This window comes from Astatotilapia calliptera, chromosome 8 (assembly GCF_900246225.1).
Source record: "Astatotilapia calliptera chromosome 8, fAstCal1.2, whole genome shotgun sequence".
NCBI classification, from domain to species: Eukaryota; Metazoa; Chordata; class Actinopteri; order Cichliformes; family Cichlidae; genus Astatotilapia; species Astatotilapia calliptera.
In genome coordinates, this window is record NC_039309.1 from 10163010 (window position 1) to 10183839 (window position 20830).

At 39.7% G+C, this 20830-nt stretch overlaps 1 protein-coding gene across 4 annotated transcripts in view; it reads right to left on the minus strand.

Annotated features, from left to right (window-relative positions):
• dock1 (dedicator of cytokinesis 1) overlaps positions 1 to 20830 on the minus strand; it is a 204248-nt gene that overhangs the window by 16948 nt on the left and 166470 nt on the right. For all 4 annotated transcript variants that reach the window (XM_026178424.1, XM_026178423.1, XM_026178422.1 and 1 more), the window contains 10 exons: positions 20280 to 20320; positions 19834 to 19924; positions 17134 to 17253; positions 15859 to 15948; positions 15026 to 15130; positions 9267 to 9408; positions 7434 to 7515; positions 5411 to 5495; positions 2607 to 2693; positions 1050 to 1226 (listed from right to left, as the gene is read on the minus strand). In XM_026178424.1, the coding sequence (XP_026034209.1) occupies positions 1050 to 1226; positions 2607 to 2693; positions 5411 to 5495; positions 7434 to 7515; positions 9267 to 9408; positions 15026 to 15130; positions 15859 to 15948; positions 17134 to 17253; positions 19834 to 19924; positions 20280 to 20320 (1020 nt within the window). The remainder of the gene's footprint in view (positions 1 to 1049; positions 1227 to 2606; positions 2694 to 5410; positions 5496 to 7433; positions 7516 to 9266; positions 9409 to 15025; positions 15131 to 15858; positions 15949 to 17133; positions 17254 to 19833; positions 19925 to 20279; positions 20321 to 20830) is intronic.

Consider the following 20830-nt stretch of genomic DNA (forward strand, 5'->3'; position numbering starts at 1 on the left):
TGCTCATCTGGGTTAGGGTGATTTAAGTGTCTGATTAAGTTTGTTGTTATGAATGTTTTTGTGGTGGCCCACATGTAGTTTATCTTGGCACTCGGAGACGACCAGCATGGGGCAGCGAGTGATGCTAAACAGACCAGTTACTAATCAGATATATATCAAGCTAACTGGTCAGTCACTGGTCTGGAAATGAGTGGGTTTTGGTACTTGGTACTCTAATAATAACACCCAATTCACATCATATAATATAACCTGGAAATTAATGTGTTTTTATTTGAATGAGTTTAAAACATACTTTGATGATCTTAGAGATAATTTAAAGACACGGAGTACCTTTTTATCCTTAACGTGTACTATATGCAAAAATATATACTATAAGCAACAATAAATAACATAGGCATTCCTCTTGTTTCGTTTTCAGAAAATGTTTTTCTTTTTTTGGAAAATGTGTGAGATGATTCTGTGATGATGATGATGATGATCATAAGACATGTCTATTAGAATTCTTTATGGCAGTTACAAAGCAGTTACAAAGCTAGAGAAGTGGATGCTTAGCTCAGCTTACGACAAAGAAGGAAAATGGGGAAACTGTTAGCTTAGCTTGTTCAAAATATAAAAATACCTGACTAGCACTGGTGTGTAAAACTGTAGGCTAATGAAAAAAAATAAGTGCTTTGCCTCTCAGTGTATGAATCTTATATATCATGCCCCTGCTTCTGTGTATTGAACTGTCTCAAGGTCATCTTAGGGTCATCTTTAGTCATGTCTGCTGTGGTAGGCTCCTGCCAATCTTGCCCAGAGAGATAAAGGGGCATCATTTATTTCAACTTTACAACACCTAAGGCTAGAAACCGAGTCTTAAGGTTGTGCACTGGCCCTATAGATTTGAGTCTCCTGGTTCTAGCTTTATGTTTAACAAACCTTCACGGCATTTAGAACAAGATAAAATAAAGCTTCATGAATTGTGGAAACGTTCAAATTAAAGATTTGGACATGAATGTATAAAAGTTAAGATGATTTAGACACATCCAGAACTATTTTCATTTGTCTACCTTCTCGTAGTTGGTAAAACCTCCCATGACAGCTGGGTCCACAATCCCATTCAACAGCATGGAGAGCGGGTTGATGGGAAGGTTGGGATCATTGAGATGCCTCTGTACCATGCTGCTGATCTTCTCATTGGTCTGCTGCATTGTTTCAATAGCATTTTCCAACGGACTGATCTCCTCCTGTGTAGCACAGAAGTTAAAGGTGATATCAGATATTCCCAGCGCTTATTCGCCTGTTTCAGTGCAAATACACATACTGTACACTGCTTTCATCCCTGCGATTACAACAATCAAAGGGAAACATTTTGTGTTACGAATTACAGAAAGGTTATAAGAAGATAGGCTGAGGATCGCTTAACTACACACATAAATCAAACAGAAACAATGAATAATTTTTGATCACCGTGCCCATATACAAACCTGGAACTGTCAAACGAAGATGGATAGTGTGTTCATGTACCAGAACTTCAAATCCCATGCCAAAAAAAAAAAAAAAAAAAAAAAAAGACTAGCAATTTAGAGGAAAAGATGAATGAAGTACTTGGAACTGTTGTCATTCATTTCACTACGGTGTGAAAGCTAATTTCGACACAATCTATTTAACTCCACATAGGGGCAATCTCATCTCTTGGATGGATGAAAAAAATCACTTCATTGTATTAAGAGTTTAGAGAAAACATGCATGGACTGTTAAGTAAATGTCAGAATTAGACCCAAGCCAAAAAAGTAAAGATGTTGTACAAGCGAGACAAATCTCCAATCTGCTCCGGTATGTCTCAGGCCAGCTCGATAAAAAGAATTGTCAGATGGAAGGATTAGGCCTGGTGAATCTCAGCCCAGTCATTAAGCTTTAAATAGAGAGTCTGACCTCAGGGACCTTGCCTCTCCCTGGCTCATCTGGAGGGCAAGCTGCTCCTGACAGTAAATTCTAACTCTGCCTGAAGGAAGAGGTGTCCGCTCCGAATTAGTGTGACAATGGAGAGTAAAACTCTGCTACATGGACTCAGGTGTTTGGGAGGTAAAGGAAGGCTAATCGCACTAAGTAGTGCATTTGTTTTGGGACAAACTAAAAACACATGATGAAAAAAAAAAAAGCCTGTTTGGACTCTTAATTGACACTATAATCTGCCCTTGTGCTCATGACTTATATGGTGCACTTTTTTTCCCTGTACTCGGGGATGAACATTTAAAAAAAATCACTGATAAAGTAATTACATTTTGATAAAGCTTCAGTCAACACTTAGGTCCTCTGCTGTTGTCTGAAGGGTTTTCAATACTGTAATCCAGGTAATTGTACAAAAAGTGAAAGGAGAGCAAAGCCTGAACTGTTCTCCAGTTATATTTGTGCTGTGTAGCAATTTTCAGTAGAAACAGGAGTGCCTGGTGAATCAATGTGGGCCATCTGGCAGAGAGAGAACGTGCCCTGTCGTTAGCCCGGGGAGTGGCACCCCTGCGTCTATACTGCTTAAGTGGACAAATCACATTGATTGTCTTTAAGCAAGCCTGCAGATCCTCATCTGATTAGGAGCCTTGCTTGGCACACAGGCCCTTCATACTCACAGTGGAGACTGACTTGACTTCAAACCAGCGCAGGATGCCAGGAAGTTTGTACGCTGTAGAGTACGTGGTTCTCTCAATCCACATGTTCTGCAGACACAAAGACAGACACAAAATTGGAACACAGTTCAAATCAAGATAATGTGGCTCTTTAAACAGATCAAGCTGCAGCTGTGCCAAGATATCGCAATGAAACAAGACTGCTGTTGCATAGATGAGACTTTAGTGACGCAATGGATTTGGTTGGAAGACGGCTCTACTGCCTCCCCGTCTGGATCGGAGCTCATTTGCTCAAGTGCTCAAGGGCAGTTCCAAAAATGTTGAGACAATGTGTAAAATGTAACATTAGAATAAAAACAAAATTTCCCTATGGGGACTAACACGCACACTTTACTTTAAAAAAAAAAAAGAAAAAAGAATAAAAACAAAATGCAATGATTTCCACATTTCATATATCCTATATTTTATTCACAACAGAACATAGAAATCAAATGTTTATGCTGTCAGTGCTACCAGTCACCCTCCTAGTAGATGGTAAGAAATTTCAGAAAAGTTCAGAAAATTGACCCCTGACCTTGAGAACAAGGTCACTGGAATTTGAAACTTTCTGAGATTTTAAGTAGACTAATCTATGGTATCAATTAAAACATCCTACGTCACCTTATTCTCAAATTATTCTCAAACTCGGGTGTTGAGCCTGCCTGCCCGCACATTCAACCAGGTGACAATGACAACACCCCATTATCCACCTTTTTATGGCTGAAGAAAAAACAAAGAAACTCATTTTGTGTTTGATGGCAGTAAGACATTTTTTTAAAAAGGCACAGGGCCAACTGAGGAGATCAGATACTGGATTTTTGGGAGAAGAATGTTCCGGTCCGATATGGATTCTAGCTGCTCAGCAGTACTGGGTTTCCTCTGTCGTAATTTTCCTTTCATGATGCACCAAATGTCTTCAGCTGGCAAAGGTTCAAGGCTTTTCCACTACAAAGCAACACTATTGCAACAGATGCAGTATTGTCTTACTGAAATATGCAAGCCCGTCCCTGAAAAAGACTTGCAGTTACCTTTCTGCACTGACCGTGGTCTACAAAAGCACCAATGCAAACCACTAATGCAGGCCTTTCAACTGAGAATCGTGCCTGTTTTAAATGCACCTGAGAGCTTGAAAATCAGACATCCAATAGTGATGTTCAGTCTTGTCATTTGTCCCAGAGATTTGTCCACTTTTTCCTCTATCTTTTGATGATATTATGTACTATAGATAATGAGATATTTCAATTTTTCACAATTTTTACATTGACGGGCATTATTCTGTTTTTCAAAAATGTGTAGATGTGTTTGTTTTTTTGCAGATTGGTGAACCTCTCCCCATCTTTACTTCTGAGAAGCTCCGCCTCTTGGGTTTGGGCTTGTGCGATTTGCAAATCACTGCATTCTGTTATTTATTTACAAACACATCAGCCCAACTTTTTTGTTATTGGAGTTGTAATATGGGATATGATATGAAATTGGATAGCTTCTAAAGCATCAAATATTTATAATCTCAAATAACAGTACACATTGAGAAAAAGAACTTGCATGGCAGGGATCACCTGCAAGTGAGGTCTGCTCCAAATGTAGTTTCCAGCCTCTTTTTAACAACCAACACATCTGAAAAGAAAACTAATACTTCTATTTAAATATTTAGAGACTGCGTTGTCTTTAAAATCTACTTACTACTCACTCAGGAGCATCTGCAAATGACAAGGATTTGTGTTTATTGACATGCATAATAGATGTGACAGACACAATATGTCAGGCAATAGATATCCATAATCGCTCTGTCAGGACAGAGAAAGTCCAATCAGTCTGACAAGGGAAGCAAGTCTAAGATGAGTGAAATTCATCACCCTGTTCTGCTGAAGTGACGCCACAGTAAACACAGAGGAAAGCGTGACTGGCTTTAATTTGTCGTCCTTGTTATTGCTACCTGGTTATTAAGTGCGCACAAAGAATAACTCTCTAGATAAACTAAAAAACGACTTGACAGTAATAGTTGCATTTACTAAACTGGAGATAGATCACTGTCAGCGATTTTATTTTGTTTGGATGCTCTTGTTGGCACCACCTTCTCCTGTGTTCAAAGATGAATAAAATCCTCCGTCTATCCCTCCTCTGCGGTGTAAATTCTTCTGCCTATGTAAATTAGCTCTATGTTCTGCGGTGCTATTGATTTTCTGTGCTGAAAATATCTACGTAAGTATACGTGCATCATAAACTTGAAAGATTTCTCAGTCCTACGCTAGTAAATTTCAAGGTGGTGGCCGTGACACAACAGCAACCTGATGAGAACAGGCAAAAATGAAAATCCATTTTCAGCTCGACTCCACTTGCCACATCTCAGCATAAAACACTGACAAGCTTTTTGATTCGGAGGCTACTAACCTACCTACTCTAATTTAACCTACTTAAGTACATTATCTTGCAAGTGTGCAACTTGCAAATGGAGCTGAGTCATTTGTTCCTGGGAAATTATTTCATAAATTTACTTGTATTTTTTTTCCTGTGTTTCATCTCTGAATGTGTGTAAATGACAAAGAAAAAAGATTTTTCTTTCTTTGTCAGTATAACTGGAATTCTTTAACAGTTACTGGTTGGTACACATTTTTTAAACCTACCATTTCTACCGCTCCTGTAAACGTAGACTCACATGTTCTACTGTAGTCCAGTAACACAGTCTTTATGTTAATTTTATGTCTGAAGTTAACCAAATAAATGGGGAAAAACTAAGTAACAGTAAACAAACAGAAAAAGACGGGAATTACCGCAAACTCATTGTCGGGATCCTTCTCTCCCTTCCTCACCGGCCTGGAATACTGGAATTTATGGACTTCATTTACCGTGTAGAAGCTGGGGAGGGAGAAAAATCAGTACCTGAGTAAATTAAAACTGTTATGGGCAATCCACAGCTTGATTCAAAGGTTGATTGCTTTGCTTCAGGTCAAACACAGGACAAACCGCCTCCCAGGGCAGCTGTGACAGGAATTATTGTGATTTGCATTTGGCTTTTGACTAACTATCCGAGATATGGCCTCATTGTGGGAAATAAATTCATTTTCGGCTCCCACACATAACTGGGAGGCCCTAAAGTTAGCCTGAGATGTCAGACATGCAGATAAGCTGCAGCACACCTGACAGGGGCACATGACTAACAGGGAGGAAATTTGCCAAATCAGGTTAACAGACTTTTCACAGCAGGAAAATGATGGTGTTACATAGTGGCTGTGGATACATGGCTTCCCTTACACAGGCTCATTACTTGCTTTCTTCGGCCCACCTTCATCTGTCTCACTTATTGGCATAAAGAGACATAATCACAGTCTCCTAGGAAAATTAGTACACCATATTGCATTTCCCATTTCCAAAACCACACCATATGGTTCAAAGCGTGCGAACTGGCTTTATTAGCAAATAATTATAAAGAAAATATGAACTGAATCAGTGCCAATCCAGAGCCACAACCCTATAATGATTAAAGAAATGGCGATCAATGTGTGCAGATGGGATGCTTGAACTTTTTCTGTGAAGGACCGATAATCTTTTTGATGAACAGACCACAAAAAAACAAAAAACCCATTTGTGACTACACAGAAAAGCTGGACTCAGGTGCCCCAACATTTGAGCCTTTTATGTTATACCGAGGACCAGATGTTCCCGTCTATGCTTACTCGCAAAGGGCAGCACACTGTTTAATGAACATAAGACCTATTCCCAAGTTAGCTGAAAAAGTTCGGCCTTCACGTAAAAAATGAAGCCTCTGAACTTCTGCTTTAATAAACAGGTTATTAAAGCAGTTTAAAATCAGCCACGTTACCCCAATTACGCCTTTTACATGTCTTTAGCTGGCGGGCTAGAATTGATGGAGTAGCATAGTCTGGCAAAGCAAGGTCAGATTGGGGTATGCTTTGCCTGCTGCTGTGACCCTGTGGCTCAAACAGCTCAGTCTCATTGCTATGCACCACTGATCTTTTCACTGAATGAGGGAATAAATGAGAGAAAATGGAGAGAGGGGGACAGAGAGAACAGCACTGCGAGAGTTGAAGAAGTTATAGAGTTAGCTGAAAACGCATCATGGAAAGTTTATATGGAGCAATCCTCTGTCAGTCTCTAAACACGGCTGTCTAATCTAGGCCATTTAACAAAGTTACATATTCTGATCAGATACACTTAGCGAGCAAGACAACAGCGTGCTGAAAAGATCAATGCAGGGGAATGTGACCAGTGCCTTGACTGGGCTTCTGATAAGATCACTGCGCAGGTATATTTGCCTAAAGGCTTTCCCATGTAAATGTCTTCTTTTAATTATGCCCATTGATGCGTTGGATGGCATACCTAAGTGAATTTGCACAGCTGAGCGATGCAGCACATGGCTGGCGTACAGAATGTGTACAAAGGGGAGCATGAGGGCCCAATGTTTGCTGTGGCCCTGACGCGCCACACAATGGTATTAATGATGTCAGAGGAACAATGTTGTACTTGGCACAGTTGATAACAGCAGATGGCTGCTGAAAGGTAATAACCACTAGAACGACAAGAAGGTCAAGCGCTGTTTGTTCTACAGAGACCCACATTTAATCAAGATTTAATCGCCTTTCTCCATAGCATAAGTCAGAACGCCACACGAAAATGCGAATGCACTTGGACTCGTGTGTCACCACAAGCTCGCTGACCCGTTTGAATGACTGGGGGCAAGTAAACTTGGCTTTGCCAGATTGAAATTAATCTTATGTGACTCTGAGTTATCCACTGTAACTGTGAAGAAGTGAAGAGCAGGGACTTTGTTATTACCTGAGTATTTGCTCAGAGACAGACTTGTTTTGAAACTTGGCAGGCAGGTCGAGAATGGGCTTCACGGTAAAACACTGGATGTCTTAAGCAGAAACATCAAGGAATAAATGAAACTGTTGTACACACATCACTGAAGAGAAGTTACTCAGAAGCTGGTGGCGATTCAACCTTATAGTTAATACTGCAGTAATTTACATTTTGCAGTCTAGCTCTGTTCTAGGACTTCGGGAAGAAACGCCCTCACAGAACACAGCACACATCAATGGCAATCGCTATGCTGTATATCAAGTCAGAAATGATACGAAATGGAGAAGCTGGGGTGGAGGTGGATTTACAAAGCATCTTATAACTGTATGCAGGCTAATGCAGTTTAAACAACATGCCCCGAGCTTTCATCTGGCACTGAGGTCAGCTAATCTGTCGCAACTGCTGACTGTGCTTGACAATTTGTTGTAATGTATTGCTACTGGAAAAAAAAGATGACATAGTAATGACAGTAATATTATTAACCTTCTGGACTGACCTATACAGCCATCTGAAAAAGATAGTTTTCAGAGCAGTTTTCGCTGCAGCCCTGTGAAAAGCCAAGTACACCCAAAGCACTTTTAAAAGCAATAACATTTTTTTTCATAAAAATTTTTTTTTTTTTCTGGACTTGAAGTGTTTTCTTCAAGTATTGACTTCATCAGCCTCTCAGACCGTTGTGGAATTTTGTCCCACTCTTCTTTACAACATTACTTAGGCTTATTGAGGTTTGTGGGGATTGCATTGTGCACAGCTCTCTTAAGATCCTGCCTCAACATTTCAATCTATTTAAGCCTGGACTTCGGTTGGGCCACTGCAACAACACAATTCTTTTCTTTTTCATAGATTTGCTGCTGTGCTTGGGATATGACCTAATTTTGGCCAGTCATTTGCTGTTGGACAGGTGGCCTGATATTTGACTCTTGAACCCTTTGACGAGTTCAACTAAGAGACTGCAAGGTGTTTGGTTGTTCCCAAATGTGGTGCTGTGCATTATAGGTGAACACCTCTAATCTGGTCTTGTCCAAAGGACATTGTTCCACAAGTTTTGTGCAAATGCAACTTTGCAAACCTAAGCCATGCTGCATGAAAGGCTAGAGGTTTTCCTCTGGCAACAATTCCAAACAAGACACATTTGTTCAGTCTTTTTCTAATTATACTTTCATGAACTTTAACATTTAACATCCTAACTGAGGCTTGTAGTGTCTGAGATGTAGTTCTTGGGATTTTTCAATCTTTTTCCGTGCACTGCAGAGTCTGATCTTGGGGTGAATTTGCGGAGACATCCAGTCTTTGGAAAATTGTAGCATTGTGCTAAAATAGACCTGAATGCTCCAGACCAGGAAACTGCACAAACTTTGCTTTTACAAAGGTGATCACGCGCACCACATATGTTTGATTAACAGCACCTGCCCAGCTATTTAATTTACTCACATTCATACACTGGTGAAGGCAAGCTACAGTTGCACTGCATGAAATAATGTGAAAATGTTACTTTTCACATGACTGTAATTGCATCATGATTCAGTCCAATTTGTCATTCACGTTAAATGGGGTGATGTCATGAACTGCCAGAATGTCCGTGCTTCACTTTGCTTAAAAGCTAAGAAACCTCTTCCTGTGCAAGTATGTAGCCATTCTGTGGAAAATAAAAATTATATACTCTTATTCTGTGCACTGATATAATTTAATATGGTGGCTGCACTAAGAAAAAAAAAAGAAAAACAACCTTTTGAAAATTACGCCTTAAAGTTTAAAAAAAAAATAAAAGTAAAATAAAGATTTGCTTAGTAAATGTGCTAAGGATACACTGTCCAGAGGAAGACTTTGTGTCTTCGCTGGGTGGTGTCGTTGTCTTCATCTTCTCTGCATTGGGAAACTGTGTCAGGAGACGTGCCTCGAAGTCTTCTCGCCGCTCATACTCCTTCCCGCGGTAAATGAACATTTTGTTCTGAAGGACACAGAAGAAGACACTAAGATCGTAAAAAACATCTTCATGAATGCATAATTCGAATTTACATTTGCAATAATAATAATAATGGATACTTTATTGATCCCCATGGGGAAATTACTTGTTTTTCTCTGCATTTGACCCATTCACTCTGTGAAGCAGTGGGCAGCCCACTAGGCAGGCGCCCGGGGAGCAGTGTGTAGGGACGGTACCTTGCTCAGGGGTACCTCAGGGTAGCCGTTAAGTGGATTCGAACCGCCGACCTTCCGATCATGGGGCGACCACTTTACCTACTGAGCTATCCCTGCCCCAATATATATGCATGAGGTACACTACTTTATGAATATGAATATATATTTAAAGTACACACACTAATAGTACACAAAGAGCATGCAAGACCATGACGAAATGAGAAAAGCACTTTGATTTGCAAATCTACTTTGCCTGGTACTGTCGCTGGGTTCAAATGCATCATCATAATCTCCATTTTAAACATTTGGAAATGCACGTGACAGAAAGTTCTCGGAACCGATTCAGTGATTCGGTTAAGTGAATCCTAGCCAAGATCAGAGTTGGCTTGCTTGAGGAGTATTTCTGTTTAACCCAACTGACATACAAATGCATTTTGCTGTGGGCTCTTTCTAACAATAACCTCTAATGTGGTTGAAACATTGTAATGTTTTTGAAGGCAGACACAGAGAATTTTCCCGTCAGATATTAGTGCAGTAACATGACATGTCATCTTTGCATTACAGCAGTTAAGTGTCTTCTGGAAACCATGACGTGGTGCACTGGATATGAGGCTGAATATGACTTAGTTTATAAGCATAATAAGGAAATTAGATGACAGACAGTTTACAAGTAAGGGTTACACATAGGAATATAAGTCTAGTAATTTCTCTCCCATAAGCCATGGCACAAGAGCTACATGTGTGCTATCTGTTCTCATGCACAGATGGCAGAGCACATTTCTGTTTCAGACTTGCGTGAGAGTCTTAATTATCACGTTAGTTTCTTCCTCATCCTCTCAGTTTCACTGTGCATGTGCAACCCCTCTGAGCAGAATGCTGCAGAAAGCAAAGATTTAAAACTTGACACTGCCCTTACTTAGGCTTCAAGAACAATAAAAATTAGCGAACCTCGTGAATGACTATCCATAAAAGCCAAAGAATACACACAGTGATACATAGGCACTTTTCATTTATTAGTGAGATGAATTGCAGGGATGATAAACACCTCGGGCACAAAAACTTTACAAAGACAATCCAAGTTGTTTTGTTTTTTTTACTTTAATTTGTCACGAGTCTGCATTTCTCTAAGACAGATTAAAATCTGGACGAAGACAGCTAGTCTTTCTCCAGCACTGCATATTGTTTTCTTATTCATAAGAAGACAGCAGATTCGCATTATGCTCGTTGAGCATTCAGGTCGTGTGAACAGTTATCTCAATGTCATAATTCTCCTTTTCATTACCCTCAAACCCACACTGGCTAGTTCTGGAAAAGAAAACCACTTTCAGTGAGATAATGAGTCATACTAAAATGGTCTTTTCTTTCTGGCTAGTGGGTAAAAAGCAATTTCCAACGGTCAAGTGACAAAACAGCAACAGGTCACATAACTTAATGCCATGGACTTTAAATAAAATTCATGTTGTCAGGATTTGAGGTCTTAAGGTCTTTGTGTCATACCCCTCTTTACAAAGAAAAGCCAACGGAAATGGATGGATAGTTCCTTTGAATCTACTACATAGATTGGCATATAAACTGATGAAAAGGTCATCTTGTTTTAATCCAAAACAAAAATAAATTATAAGAGAAGAGTCCACGGAATGCTCCTAGAAATGCATGAGCCATGAACGTGCCTTCAGCTGCTTGAATGTGCTCAGAAGTCTGTCTGAGGAACATTTTGACTGATAGAACATGACAGCTCATATCAGAGTGTCTCCGAATGTGGAGTCTTAGGATACATATTTCAAACCAACTCTCACACCCTCAACCACTCTATAAGCTGAGCTGTCACAGGAAACTTAATACGGGGATTAAGTAAAGTTTAGGACTGATGGGAAGAGAAAGGAGAAAGGAATAAATAAGTGAGGGAAACAATGGTTAGAGGAAATACTAAGCATTTGAAAGCTGAAACTGCTCCGTAAGGTTTTTTTAATATAGAAAATAAATATAACAAAAAAAATGAAATGATACAAAGCTTTTTGGAAAAGTAATTTTCAAGGTTAAAAAGACAACTTTGGTTAAATATTCTGGTCTTGATCTTTTTGTACAATAATATAACCATTTATACAATATAGACCTATTGATGAAAACAATCTAAAACCACTCTGATATTCTTTTGTAGCACACAGCAACTGGAGTCAATGACCTAATCGAGTCTGATGTTTTAAAATGTTATCGGTAACCTTTTACCACTAGCACCTTAGTTACTAACTATATTAACAACTAATAAATCATAAGCAGTTGAATTATGTACTCTTGCATAAAATCAATTAGTATGTGGGAGGGAGGTTACGAAATGTCTTCATCGAGGAATTTTTTTTTTTCCCCCTGAGGACACTGCAGTGCTGCAACAAAAAGCAATACAAGGCGTGACTGATAATTTGGGGTCCTCCTTATCATATTGTCCAACATTAACACCAGTATGAATTATCACATGACAAAGTGTCATATCATCATTCATATAGCAACACCATATGTTTGTGTTCCTTGTCCAGAACTCCAATGAGACAAGCCCAGGCATGTCTGAGAGTGAAAGCAGTCTCAGCTGCTGATGACAATTTAATACCCAACAAAGCAGCTCCTTCAACAACATCCAACTCTGCCAAATATATCCAAAAAAGTGTTGCTTGGAAACAACAAACTTGTTTTACCGCTTTGCTTTTACCGCAACCAGGCTATTAAGTGGGGAAGAAGGAATACAAACAGCTGGTGGTGTATGACCCAAGAGTAAACAAGTCTTGCTAGCTGCGCTCCATTTGAGAGTTTTGTACTCTACGTGAACACTCAAAGCGCTTTACACAACATGTCTTATTCACCTATTCACACCTATTCGTACAATCACATTTTTCTATGCTTAAGTGCTTTCTGGCTAACAATCACACTCCGATGGATCCAATGGAGAGTAACTCATGGTTAGTATCTTGCCAGGGTTCCCAAAGGAAACAGTTAAAAAAGTTGACCCAAAATACAACATTCTGGGTACAAAATACTTTGTGGTTACATTTGGCTTATGTTGTGTCACTCCATATATTATGTCCCTACTTTTGCACTATAATGCTTCTGCTGCTGGCACCTTATGGTATTAGATTCACAATTCAAATTAGGCAGTCTGTCATCAGTGACAGTAGCTCATTGGGAAAGACGGATGGAAAATTGCATTTATTTTGTGTGCACTAATAAATGCTCTTGCCTGCAAGGTGCACTCATCTATTTTTGATCAGTATTCTTTTCTATATTGACATAAAAATCATTATTGCTCATTTCCTCAACATATTGGGATATAATTTTGAAGCTATCTTGCCAAACAATAGAGAAAGCCTTCTTCTATAACTGTATTTATCCATTAGTAAACCTCATCAAATTTCCATACCTACACAGAAATCCTTTAATATAATTATTAAGTATTTCAGGATGGGCCCTTATAAGAGAACAATGTCAACGCCATAACAACATTTAAAATGTCATAAATCTTTGGCTTTTTGATGTTTAACAAGTAAAAAAAAAATTAACGACAGTGGACTAGTAACCATGACCAGCTTGTAAACTCTTTTGCATCTAATGTAGTACAAAGAATGCTCCAGCTTTTTTTTTTTTTTTTTTTAAAAAGATGGAAGAATACAAATGTAAATTAAGTGTTGGTTTTTATACCATCTCTGGTTATTTCAGGTAAGGGCAAACATGAAAAAAGAATAAAACAGAGAAAGAAATAAGAGCTCCAAGCTATCCTCAAAGGTTCTTTAAAGAGCCTGTTAGATTAGGCCAGTGCAGCTTGCCCTGTCTATAATGGAGTTTCTGCCCTACCAGATGAAAGGGGTTAGACGGGGGGGCTGCGGAGATCGGAAAGTAGCCAAAGCCCTTGAGAAATGGCTGTTCTTCATAATAGAATGAAAAGAGTATGATCGGGGATCACAGTTCTTAAAACTAGAGTTTTATATCATCTTATTCCACGAGGACTTTTAGGCCATTTAGTGGCTGATTGTACAATAAAATGTCCTTCAGTAAGATGCCAGATGACAGTCTGAAAAACAGCCATAACAGGTCATACATTAAAAGCAAATTTAATCAGCACTGTTACTTTTCTTCTTGCAAAAAAAAAAAAATCTCAGGCCTAACATTAAGCTTACTGTGACACAGCAACACAGAAAAAATGATCTAATATAGATTACATTTAAAATGAAGAAGAAGAAAAAAAAGACAAAACACATCATTGAGCAAGTGAAATGAAATAGAGGGCAGATATGCACCCAGCAGCACCTCAGACACTGTGCTGAGATATCAAACACCAATTAAACACGTATTTAATCTCTGATATGCCGTGATCAGATTGGCACAAGGCCAGCCGGGACATTTACAGAGGAAAAAGAGATCAATTCAGGTTAAGCAGCCTGCTTTACTTGGTAGATGTTATAAATAGGCGGCGGATTTTCCATCAGCTCAGAAAAATCAGTGTTCGTTCTGGTGGTCATTTTAGAAATCAGTGTCTCTCATTGTGGTGCCACCACTTTAAAGAACATTTGCAGCTCCATCTGCTTAAACAAGCTTAGAGCTGAACGTAAGGGGAATGTAACCTGTGATTCAGCAACTGAAAGCAATTTACAATGGGACCAGACAGCCTTTTTCACTCTGTGCTGGGTACATGGTTTTGTTGTGCAGGTGGTGATGGGACACCTTGAGCGGAACTTCACCGGAACACCATCTTCCCGACACTGTGATGCTCGTGCTGTTGGAAAAATGGTGTCCAGCTGTAGTTTGGCAAATGGACTTAAGTGCTTTGCTTGCCGTCTGATCAGTCTTTTACTACAGACAAGATTTTTTTTTGGCTGTTCTTCAAAGCTCTGCAGTTTTTACAACTACTCCTGGCAACTGCAAATGCAGGCAAAGATTTTGAGTGGACCGGCTCACAGTGACTTACACAGGTCTCTTAACACTGAGGAAAAGTGATACATGGTGAATGAAAGCGAGGCACACATGCTAGAAGTGGGGGATAGAAACTGATGTATTCATTCATTCTTGCTTTTGTATCTTTCTTAGCTGTCTGCCTTTTTCCAAGAGAAACGTTCCATTTTCCCACACTGAAGGGGATCCACTCAGCGCATAATTCTGATCTACTCCGCAACCCACACATGGAGCAGCTGCCTATGATTCAGAGTTTGTCTCAGTGAGTGAGTAAGTTAAAGCCAGACTAGGTGGGGCTTTGAACAAGTGAGCCTCGCCACAACAAAACAATATTCATGGGAGAGATATGTGTGAAGCACGTATGTATTGAATGCTGAGGCTGAGAACCAAGCAGGCACCGGTAAATCTATTAAATCTATTGATCATCTTTTTTTGACAAGTGGCTCACCCACATTGTGCTTATCCGCCTTGAGTATGTCAGTGTATATACTCACACGTAGGAAGGAGGGGAACCCGGTGCCATAATAGCCTACAGCAAAGTAGTCTGGTTTAGGCCGGATGACCTTCACTATATTCTCATAGAACTGCGCCTGTTTCCGCTGTTGAGAGAATCAAAGATAAATTTTAGACGCAGGGACAGCACGCACATGCATTTTCCTTGCATATTTTACAGATGCAGTTGTGTTTTATCTCAAACTAGTGGTAAATTTCTCCCTTATCCTTTTTTAGTCTCAAGAGATTACAAATTAGACATACTACAGTAATATTTACATCACCTGTATGTATCTGTGATATATGAGTAACTATAGTCATTATACACAGTGTGCACAGTTATTAGACAATCAGTCCAAAAGAATTCAAAATCTCAAACTTGAATATTTAACTTTCTTTGCTATAAAAATTGGTAACACAAAAGGAAAATAAAAGGTTTGGCCTTTCCAAAATATTAACCCTTCCTTTTTTAAACATCAGAATAATTTTATAATCTTCCACCTAAAATTGCAAAATAACTCCAAAGGGTTTGTATGATACTTGTGCAATAAAGGGTTAACCCAAGTTTTTAGTGCCCCTTCTTGTCTGTAGCTGTCATGTCTTTGTACTTCCAGACACGGGCTGCAGGTCTTGAATATCAACATTCCTGATGCTCCAGATTTAAATGGGTTTTTTTTAAAAAGCACTCTGTAGGGCATTTTGATCTTTTTGTCACTTTCCCTAAAATTGATTAAATCCATTAAACATGCATATGCATAAGGTCAGTATAATCTCCTAATAATGTTGCAGTTTGCAACTTGAAAGTAAAGCTAACTAACAACATAACATTACTTACCAAGGATGCACTGAGTTGTTCAAAATCAAACATTTCATTCTCGTACTGCTCAGCCAGCTCCTTTCCCAAAATGATTGCCTCCTCCCACATCTAAATGATACATAAATAGTGAGAAAAATAAGATAAAATAAATAAAAATCAAGCATTCATTCGGTACCGGCTACTCTTTCCCAGACAAAGGTATTACGGTCCTTCTAAAATAAATTAATCCCTTCAACTTGTCACTTTTCCCCCCATTTCTCTGAAATGAAAATCCAGAACCTGTCCTTAGAAGCAGAAAATGTGTCATCATGCATGTTTCCTTGACTCAGTACAGTGAACTGTGTCACAGGTACATGTGAACCAATCAAACATGTTGAAAAGCTTCTAAGTGGGTTCCTGACAGACTAGATTGGACTGAACTGATATAGGGCAGCCTGGAGGTGGACCAAGTCCAGACTGCTATTCACATTAGCCTCCCATCAGTGAGAGCGGTGGTGGCAACACCATCTGGGACTGCTTTCTAGATGACACATCTGACACCCATGGTACTGTCCTCAGTTTAAACTCCACTCTCTCTGGAGTGCTGATGTATTCTTACAGCCACTGTAACACTTACTGATCACTCTGGTGGGTTTGTATGCGCATGTTTGTCCACAGCTCTTTCAAACTGTTGTCTCCCTAGCCACATCTTGCTGAGTGACAGCTGGCTGCAGAACCAAAAGTGGCGACTGCACCCCAACACTCATGACACATGCAAAGCTTTGGGACATCATCTTTGAGAAGCTGTGGCTTCAGTCCTACGGATTCAGTTCCAGGCTTAGCTTGCAGGTTGAAAAACACTTTTCTCCTTTGGAACAAATAACAGGCAATACACCAAAATAACACAGCAGCTCTGGTCCTATGAAGCTGGAAGATTTTTCTGGCTAAGGCAGACGAGATGGCATTCAAGTCCCTGACATGCTATGAGGGAAAAGGAGAAAAGGGAACAGTGAAGAGAAATATAAAAGAAAAGAGGTTTTAAATGGAACGTGTAAGAGCTACATTGTGTGCTCGGATACATGCCTTCATCCATAAGAGCAGAAACTAAAAACAGGGGATTATCACTGTATCAGTGCCTGTTCTGCAGAAACAGCACATTAAACTTCCATTCAGTCTTAAAAACCTGCCTTTTCAAGCCAGGAAGGCTATTTAGCTGAGACGACAACATCTAAAAATAGCATCTCAGGAGTCGAGGAAAAATCATTATGTCCACTTATGCTTATGAGTGTGAGTAACTGTGTATGGATGCCTTACCTTGCCCTTGTCGAAGTAATTAATAATCTCCTGGTAGAGATGGTCCTTAAGCTGTCCTTGAGTGGTGGCCTGGTAGCCGTCTCTCTGTGTCAGGTGGGCTGCACATGCCTCATCTGACCACTACAGAAAACACGTTAGCACTGGGGTCAACACTGTACAATACGATACAGAGTAAAAAGGAAAAGTGACAAGAAATCAATTGCTGACTTATATCCAGTGTAAATGGGTTAGAGTGATGTGTGGTTCTTTTTATAAGCTGCTCTGTACTTTGACAATGCAAGATGGAAACAACTCTGCAAGAAACCCATATCAGTATATACTGAATGAATCATTGATGGCATCAGTGCAAAGTGTAGCATTCCTGTGGCTAATGCTTAGGGGGAACTATAAGCACATTCGGAGATCCATATTTACTGAGTCACACAAAGCAACTGAAGCAGAGTGACTCGCAGTTCAGAATAACCCTCTCTATCTTATACTGGGCCTCGGTGCTGCCCCTTAGCTGCAGCCGTTTTAGTGCTTTTCCTTCTGCATTGAAGCCAAATGTCTTCTGAGTAGTTGTACCTCACCAACAGAACTTTTGAACATGATGTGGGAGGGGGAGCTGTGCTCACAGCCGGTGCCTGGCAGAACCATGTTAGAGATGTTCAGCACAACAGCGTGTGTCTGAAACAGAGTTCTTAGAAGCCTGAGCTTTTGCCTCATAGGTTCAACTTGAACATATGCTGACCTCAATATCTAAAACCTAGATAAGAAAAAGCATATCAACCCCCCCCCCCCTAAAAAGCATTTAGAATGAGAATCTACAGATTAGTGCACCAGGAGCTTCCAAGGGTAGAGAGAAGCTGGGCTTTTACTACCAGTGTAAACACTAGATACAACTGAGTCACACACTTACTTAATCTTGTTTAGTAGAAAAGCTTTTTCATTTTTAAACAATGAAAGAATCTTTTGTTCTTATTGTTGACACACTATAGAGACTAATAAGGTTTCTGACGGCCTATAGCATCTTGGCAGAAAGACAGACAATCTGATTGGCCTCTGTGTACAGCAAGCGTAATCCTATGACTCTGTCAGGGCTGATTCATTACTGGCCAATTTTAATTGGTTTCTATGGTGTTGTGAGTAACCTGAAGAGTTAAGATCTCTGACCAGGTTTTTTTTTCTTCCGTTATTGTGATAGCCACATTTGAATAGCAAAGCTTCAATATTTGCATAGCCTTCACGGACAATGGGTGAAAAATAAATTGCACCACGTTGCTGTGGTATAAGGAAGGATTCTGGGAAGACTTGGCTTACGTTATTGATCCTTTAGTGCTGGACTGCATTTATATGTTAAAAAGGATCTCTGGTAATTCATGGACGAGCAGTGACCCCGTATCGACAAAACCCAAGTGCTGATACATCTCTGACTATGAAGAAAATGTTGTGAATTCATCAATGTTATTACACTGCTGCAGGTACTCTACTGGGACACTAATTATAGCCAGTCTTACTCTATAAATGCTGGAGGATACAGAATTATATATAAATCATTCCTTCTCTGGAATTTTGTAGTTCTCCCTCTGCGTGTTAAGGTTCCATCCAGGTACTCCAGCTTCCTCGTGAAGTCCAAAACTGTGCATGGTAGGATAATTGCTGAATCGATGTGTGCGAATGGTTGTGTTAGCCCTGCGATGGACTGTTGACCTGTCTAGGGTGTACCTTGCCTCTCACTCTATGACAAATTGAATAGACTTCCCTCTTCCAGACAATTACAAATGGGATAAGGGGTTAAGAAAATGGATGGATGGATGGCATTCCCTCTCATTCATTCTTGTCTACACAGGCCTCGACGTGAATAAAGATCAGTCACTTGTAGATGAGCAGAATCATAACAATAATAATAATAAAACATAGAACTCATGCTACAGATGCTACTGTGACTCCCGAGTGAGGAAAATGTGATTTAGTCACAGCCTCCTCTTCCCTGACGAGACCTGCACAAAGACTGAAGCAGCCAGCTATTTATGCAAAAACAGATGAGATGTTGGATGCATCCATTTTGGATAAAAGGCAGAGAGGAACAACTTCAAATTTAGGGTGTACCAAACCCCAGCTGGGAATAGACGCTGCAGTTCTTTGTATGAGGAGTTTTGCAAGTGGATGCGGTGTATTTTTGGCAGGAGATAGAAACTTTCAAGGCTATGAGCATGACTACTAACAAAAAGGTACTAACATAAAAGAAATGCTTCTTGATAATCTATAAATATTTATGTGCTCAATTCAAGTTGTGTCAGAAAGATGCCCTTTTTGCACCTTTAAGTAGGGATGCCTTGCACTGATGCTTGAGGTGATGATGATCGCCAAAGTACACATTTATCTTCAAGTATCCAGGGTGGTTGAAGCTACCTTTGTCTCTGTTTTAGAACATGAGCAGGTTTTTCTTTTCAATTAAAGATCAGATACTAGCTGTGACTTGCACTGGCTGTGCAAATAAAAGGCTGCTGTGCAAATTTGCCTCCTTAAAAGGTGTCGCATGTGCCACATTGGAATTAAAGGGATACAGCCCAATCAAGTCATTTGCTTGACACGTTAACCCTACGTTTAACATCTGCCTGACAGCAGCTTAAGAGTGGTTCAGTGTTTCTGTGTGCAGCTTCAGATATTTTAGAGAATGCACGTTAACATTTATTTTTTGTTGGCCTTGTGCATGGGTACCTTAAGCAGTTTTGCGTGCAGAAGCAGAGTATAAGCAGCCTCAGTGTAGTTGTCGCACTCTTTATGGAGGTCACACAGCTTGTAAAGGTACCTGGCAGTGAAAAAAGCAATGATTTATGGGTCATGACAGGGGGGGGGGTTTCACACTTTAACAGATAGAGGGTTAACTCTGCCAGACGGATGTGTCTTAACAGGCTCTTCTAGTTCAAATACCGCTTGAAAAATAGATGGAAAACTGACAGGTAAGATTGCAGACTGGGAAACATATTTTATCAAAATCAAATATTTTATTCTGGGTCTCTGGAGACCTACTTTATTTAATCTTTGGGAGGCAAAAATGTAGCTCAACTAAGACTCCTTATTACATCTATGTTGTAGTGTTTAAAATGCCTCACAGGGACAAAAACGCTTCAAATATAACAAATGGTTAACACGCAGAAGCTTACCTGATGTACATTTCCTCTCTGTCTATTTCCTTGTAAAAGTTCTACATTGTGGAGAAAGACAAAGCATTAAAACGGGCTTAAAAGACATAGCAGATTTCCACTGAGAACTATGGTTGCATTCTGTTTAACTATCTAAAAAGAAGTTACTGGTGGATTATTTTAAAAATTAAAAAAACAAAACAACCCCCCCCCCCAAAAAAAAACAAAACCCCAACAGTATCAGGGCTTGTAGCGGGCACACATCCAAGCACCTAGTACACTGACTGGCACTGTCGTATTCACTGTCACATTCTCAGTGAAACCAAAGTTATTTAAAGTGCAGACTCGCTCAGATAAAATATGAAATATAGGCCATATGTCTGTAGTCTTTTCAATATGCCTAGTCATGTGAGCTAAAAGTGACATTTTGGTGCTTCCAGATGAAATGTCACTTTAAAGAACAGGGTGGTTTAGATGAACAGCTCAGGGATAACACTTTAATGCACTGACATGTCGAGATGCCTGCTACTGCCGTCTGTATGTAATTCTACATCATTACGGTGTTTTTTACC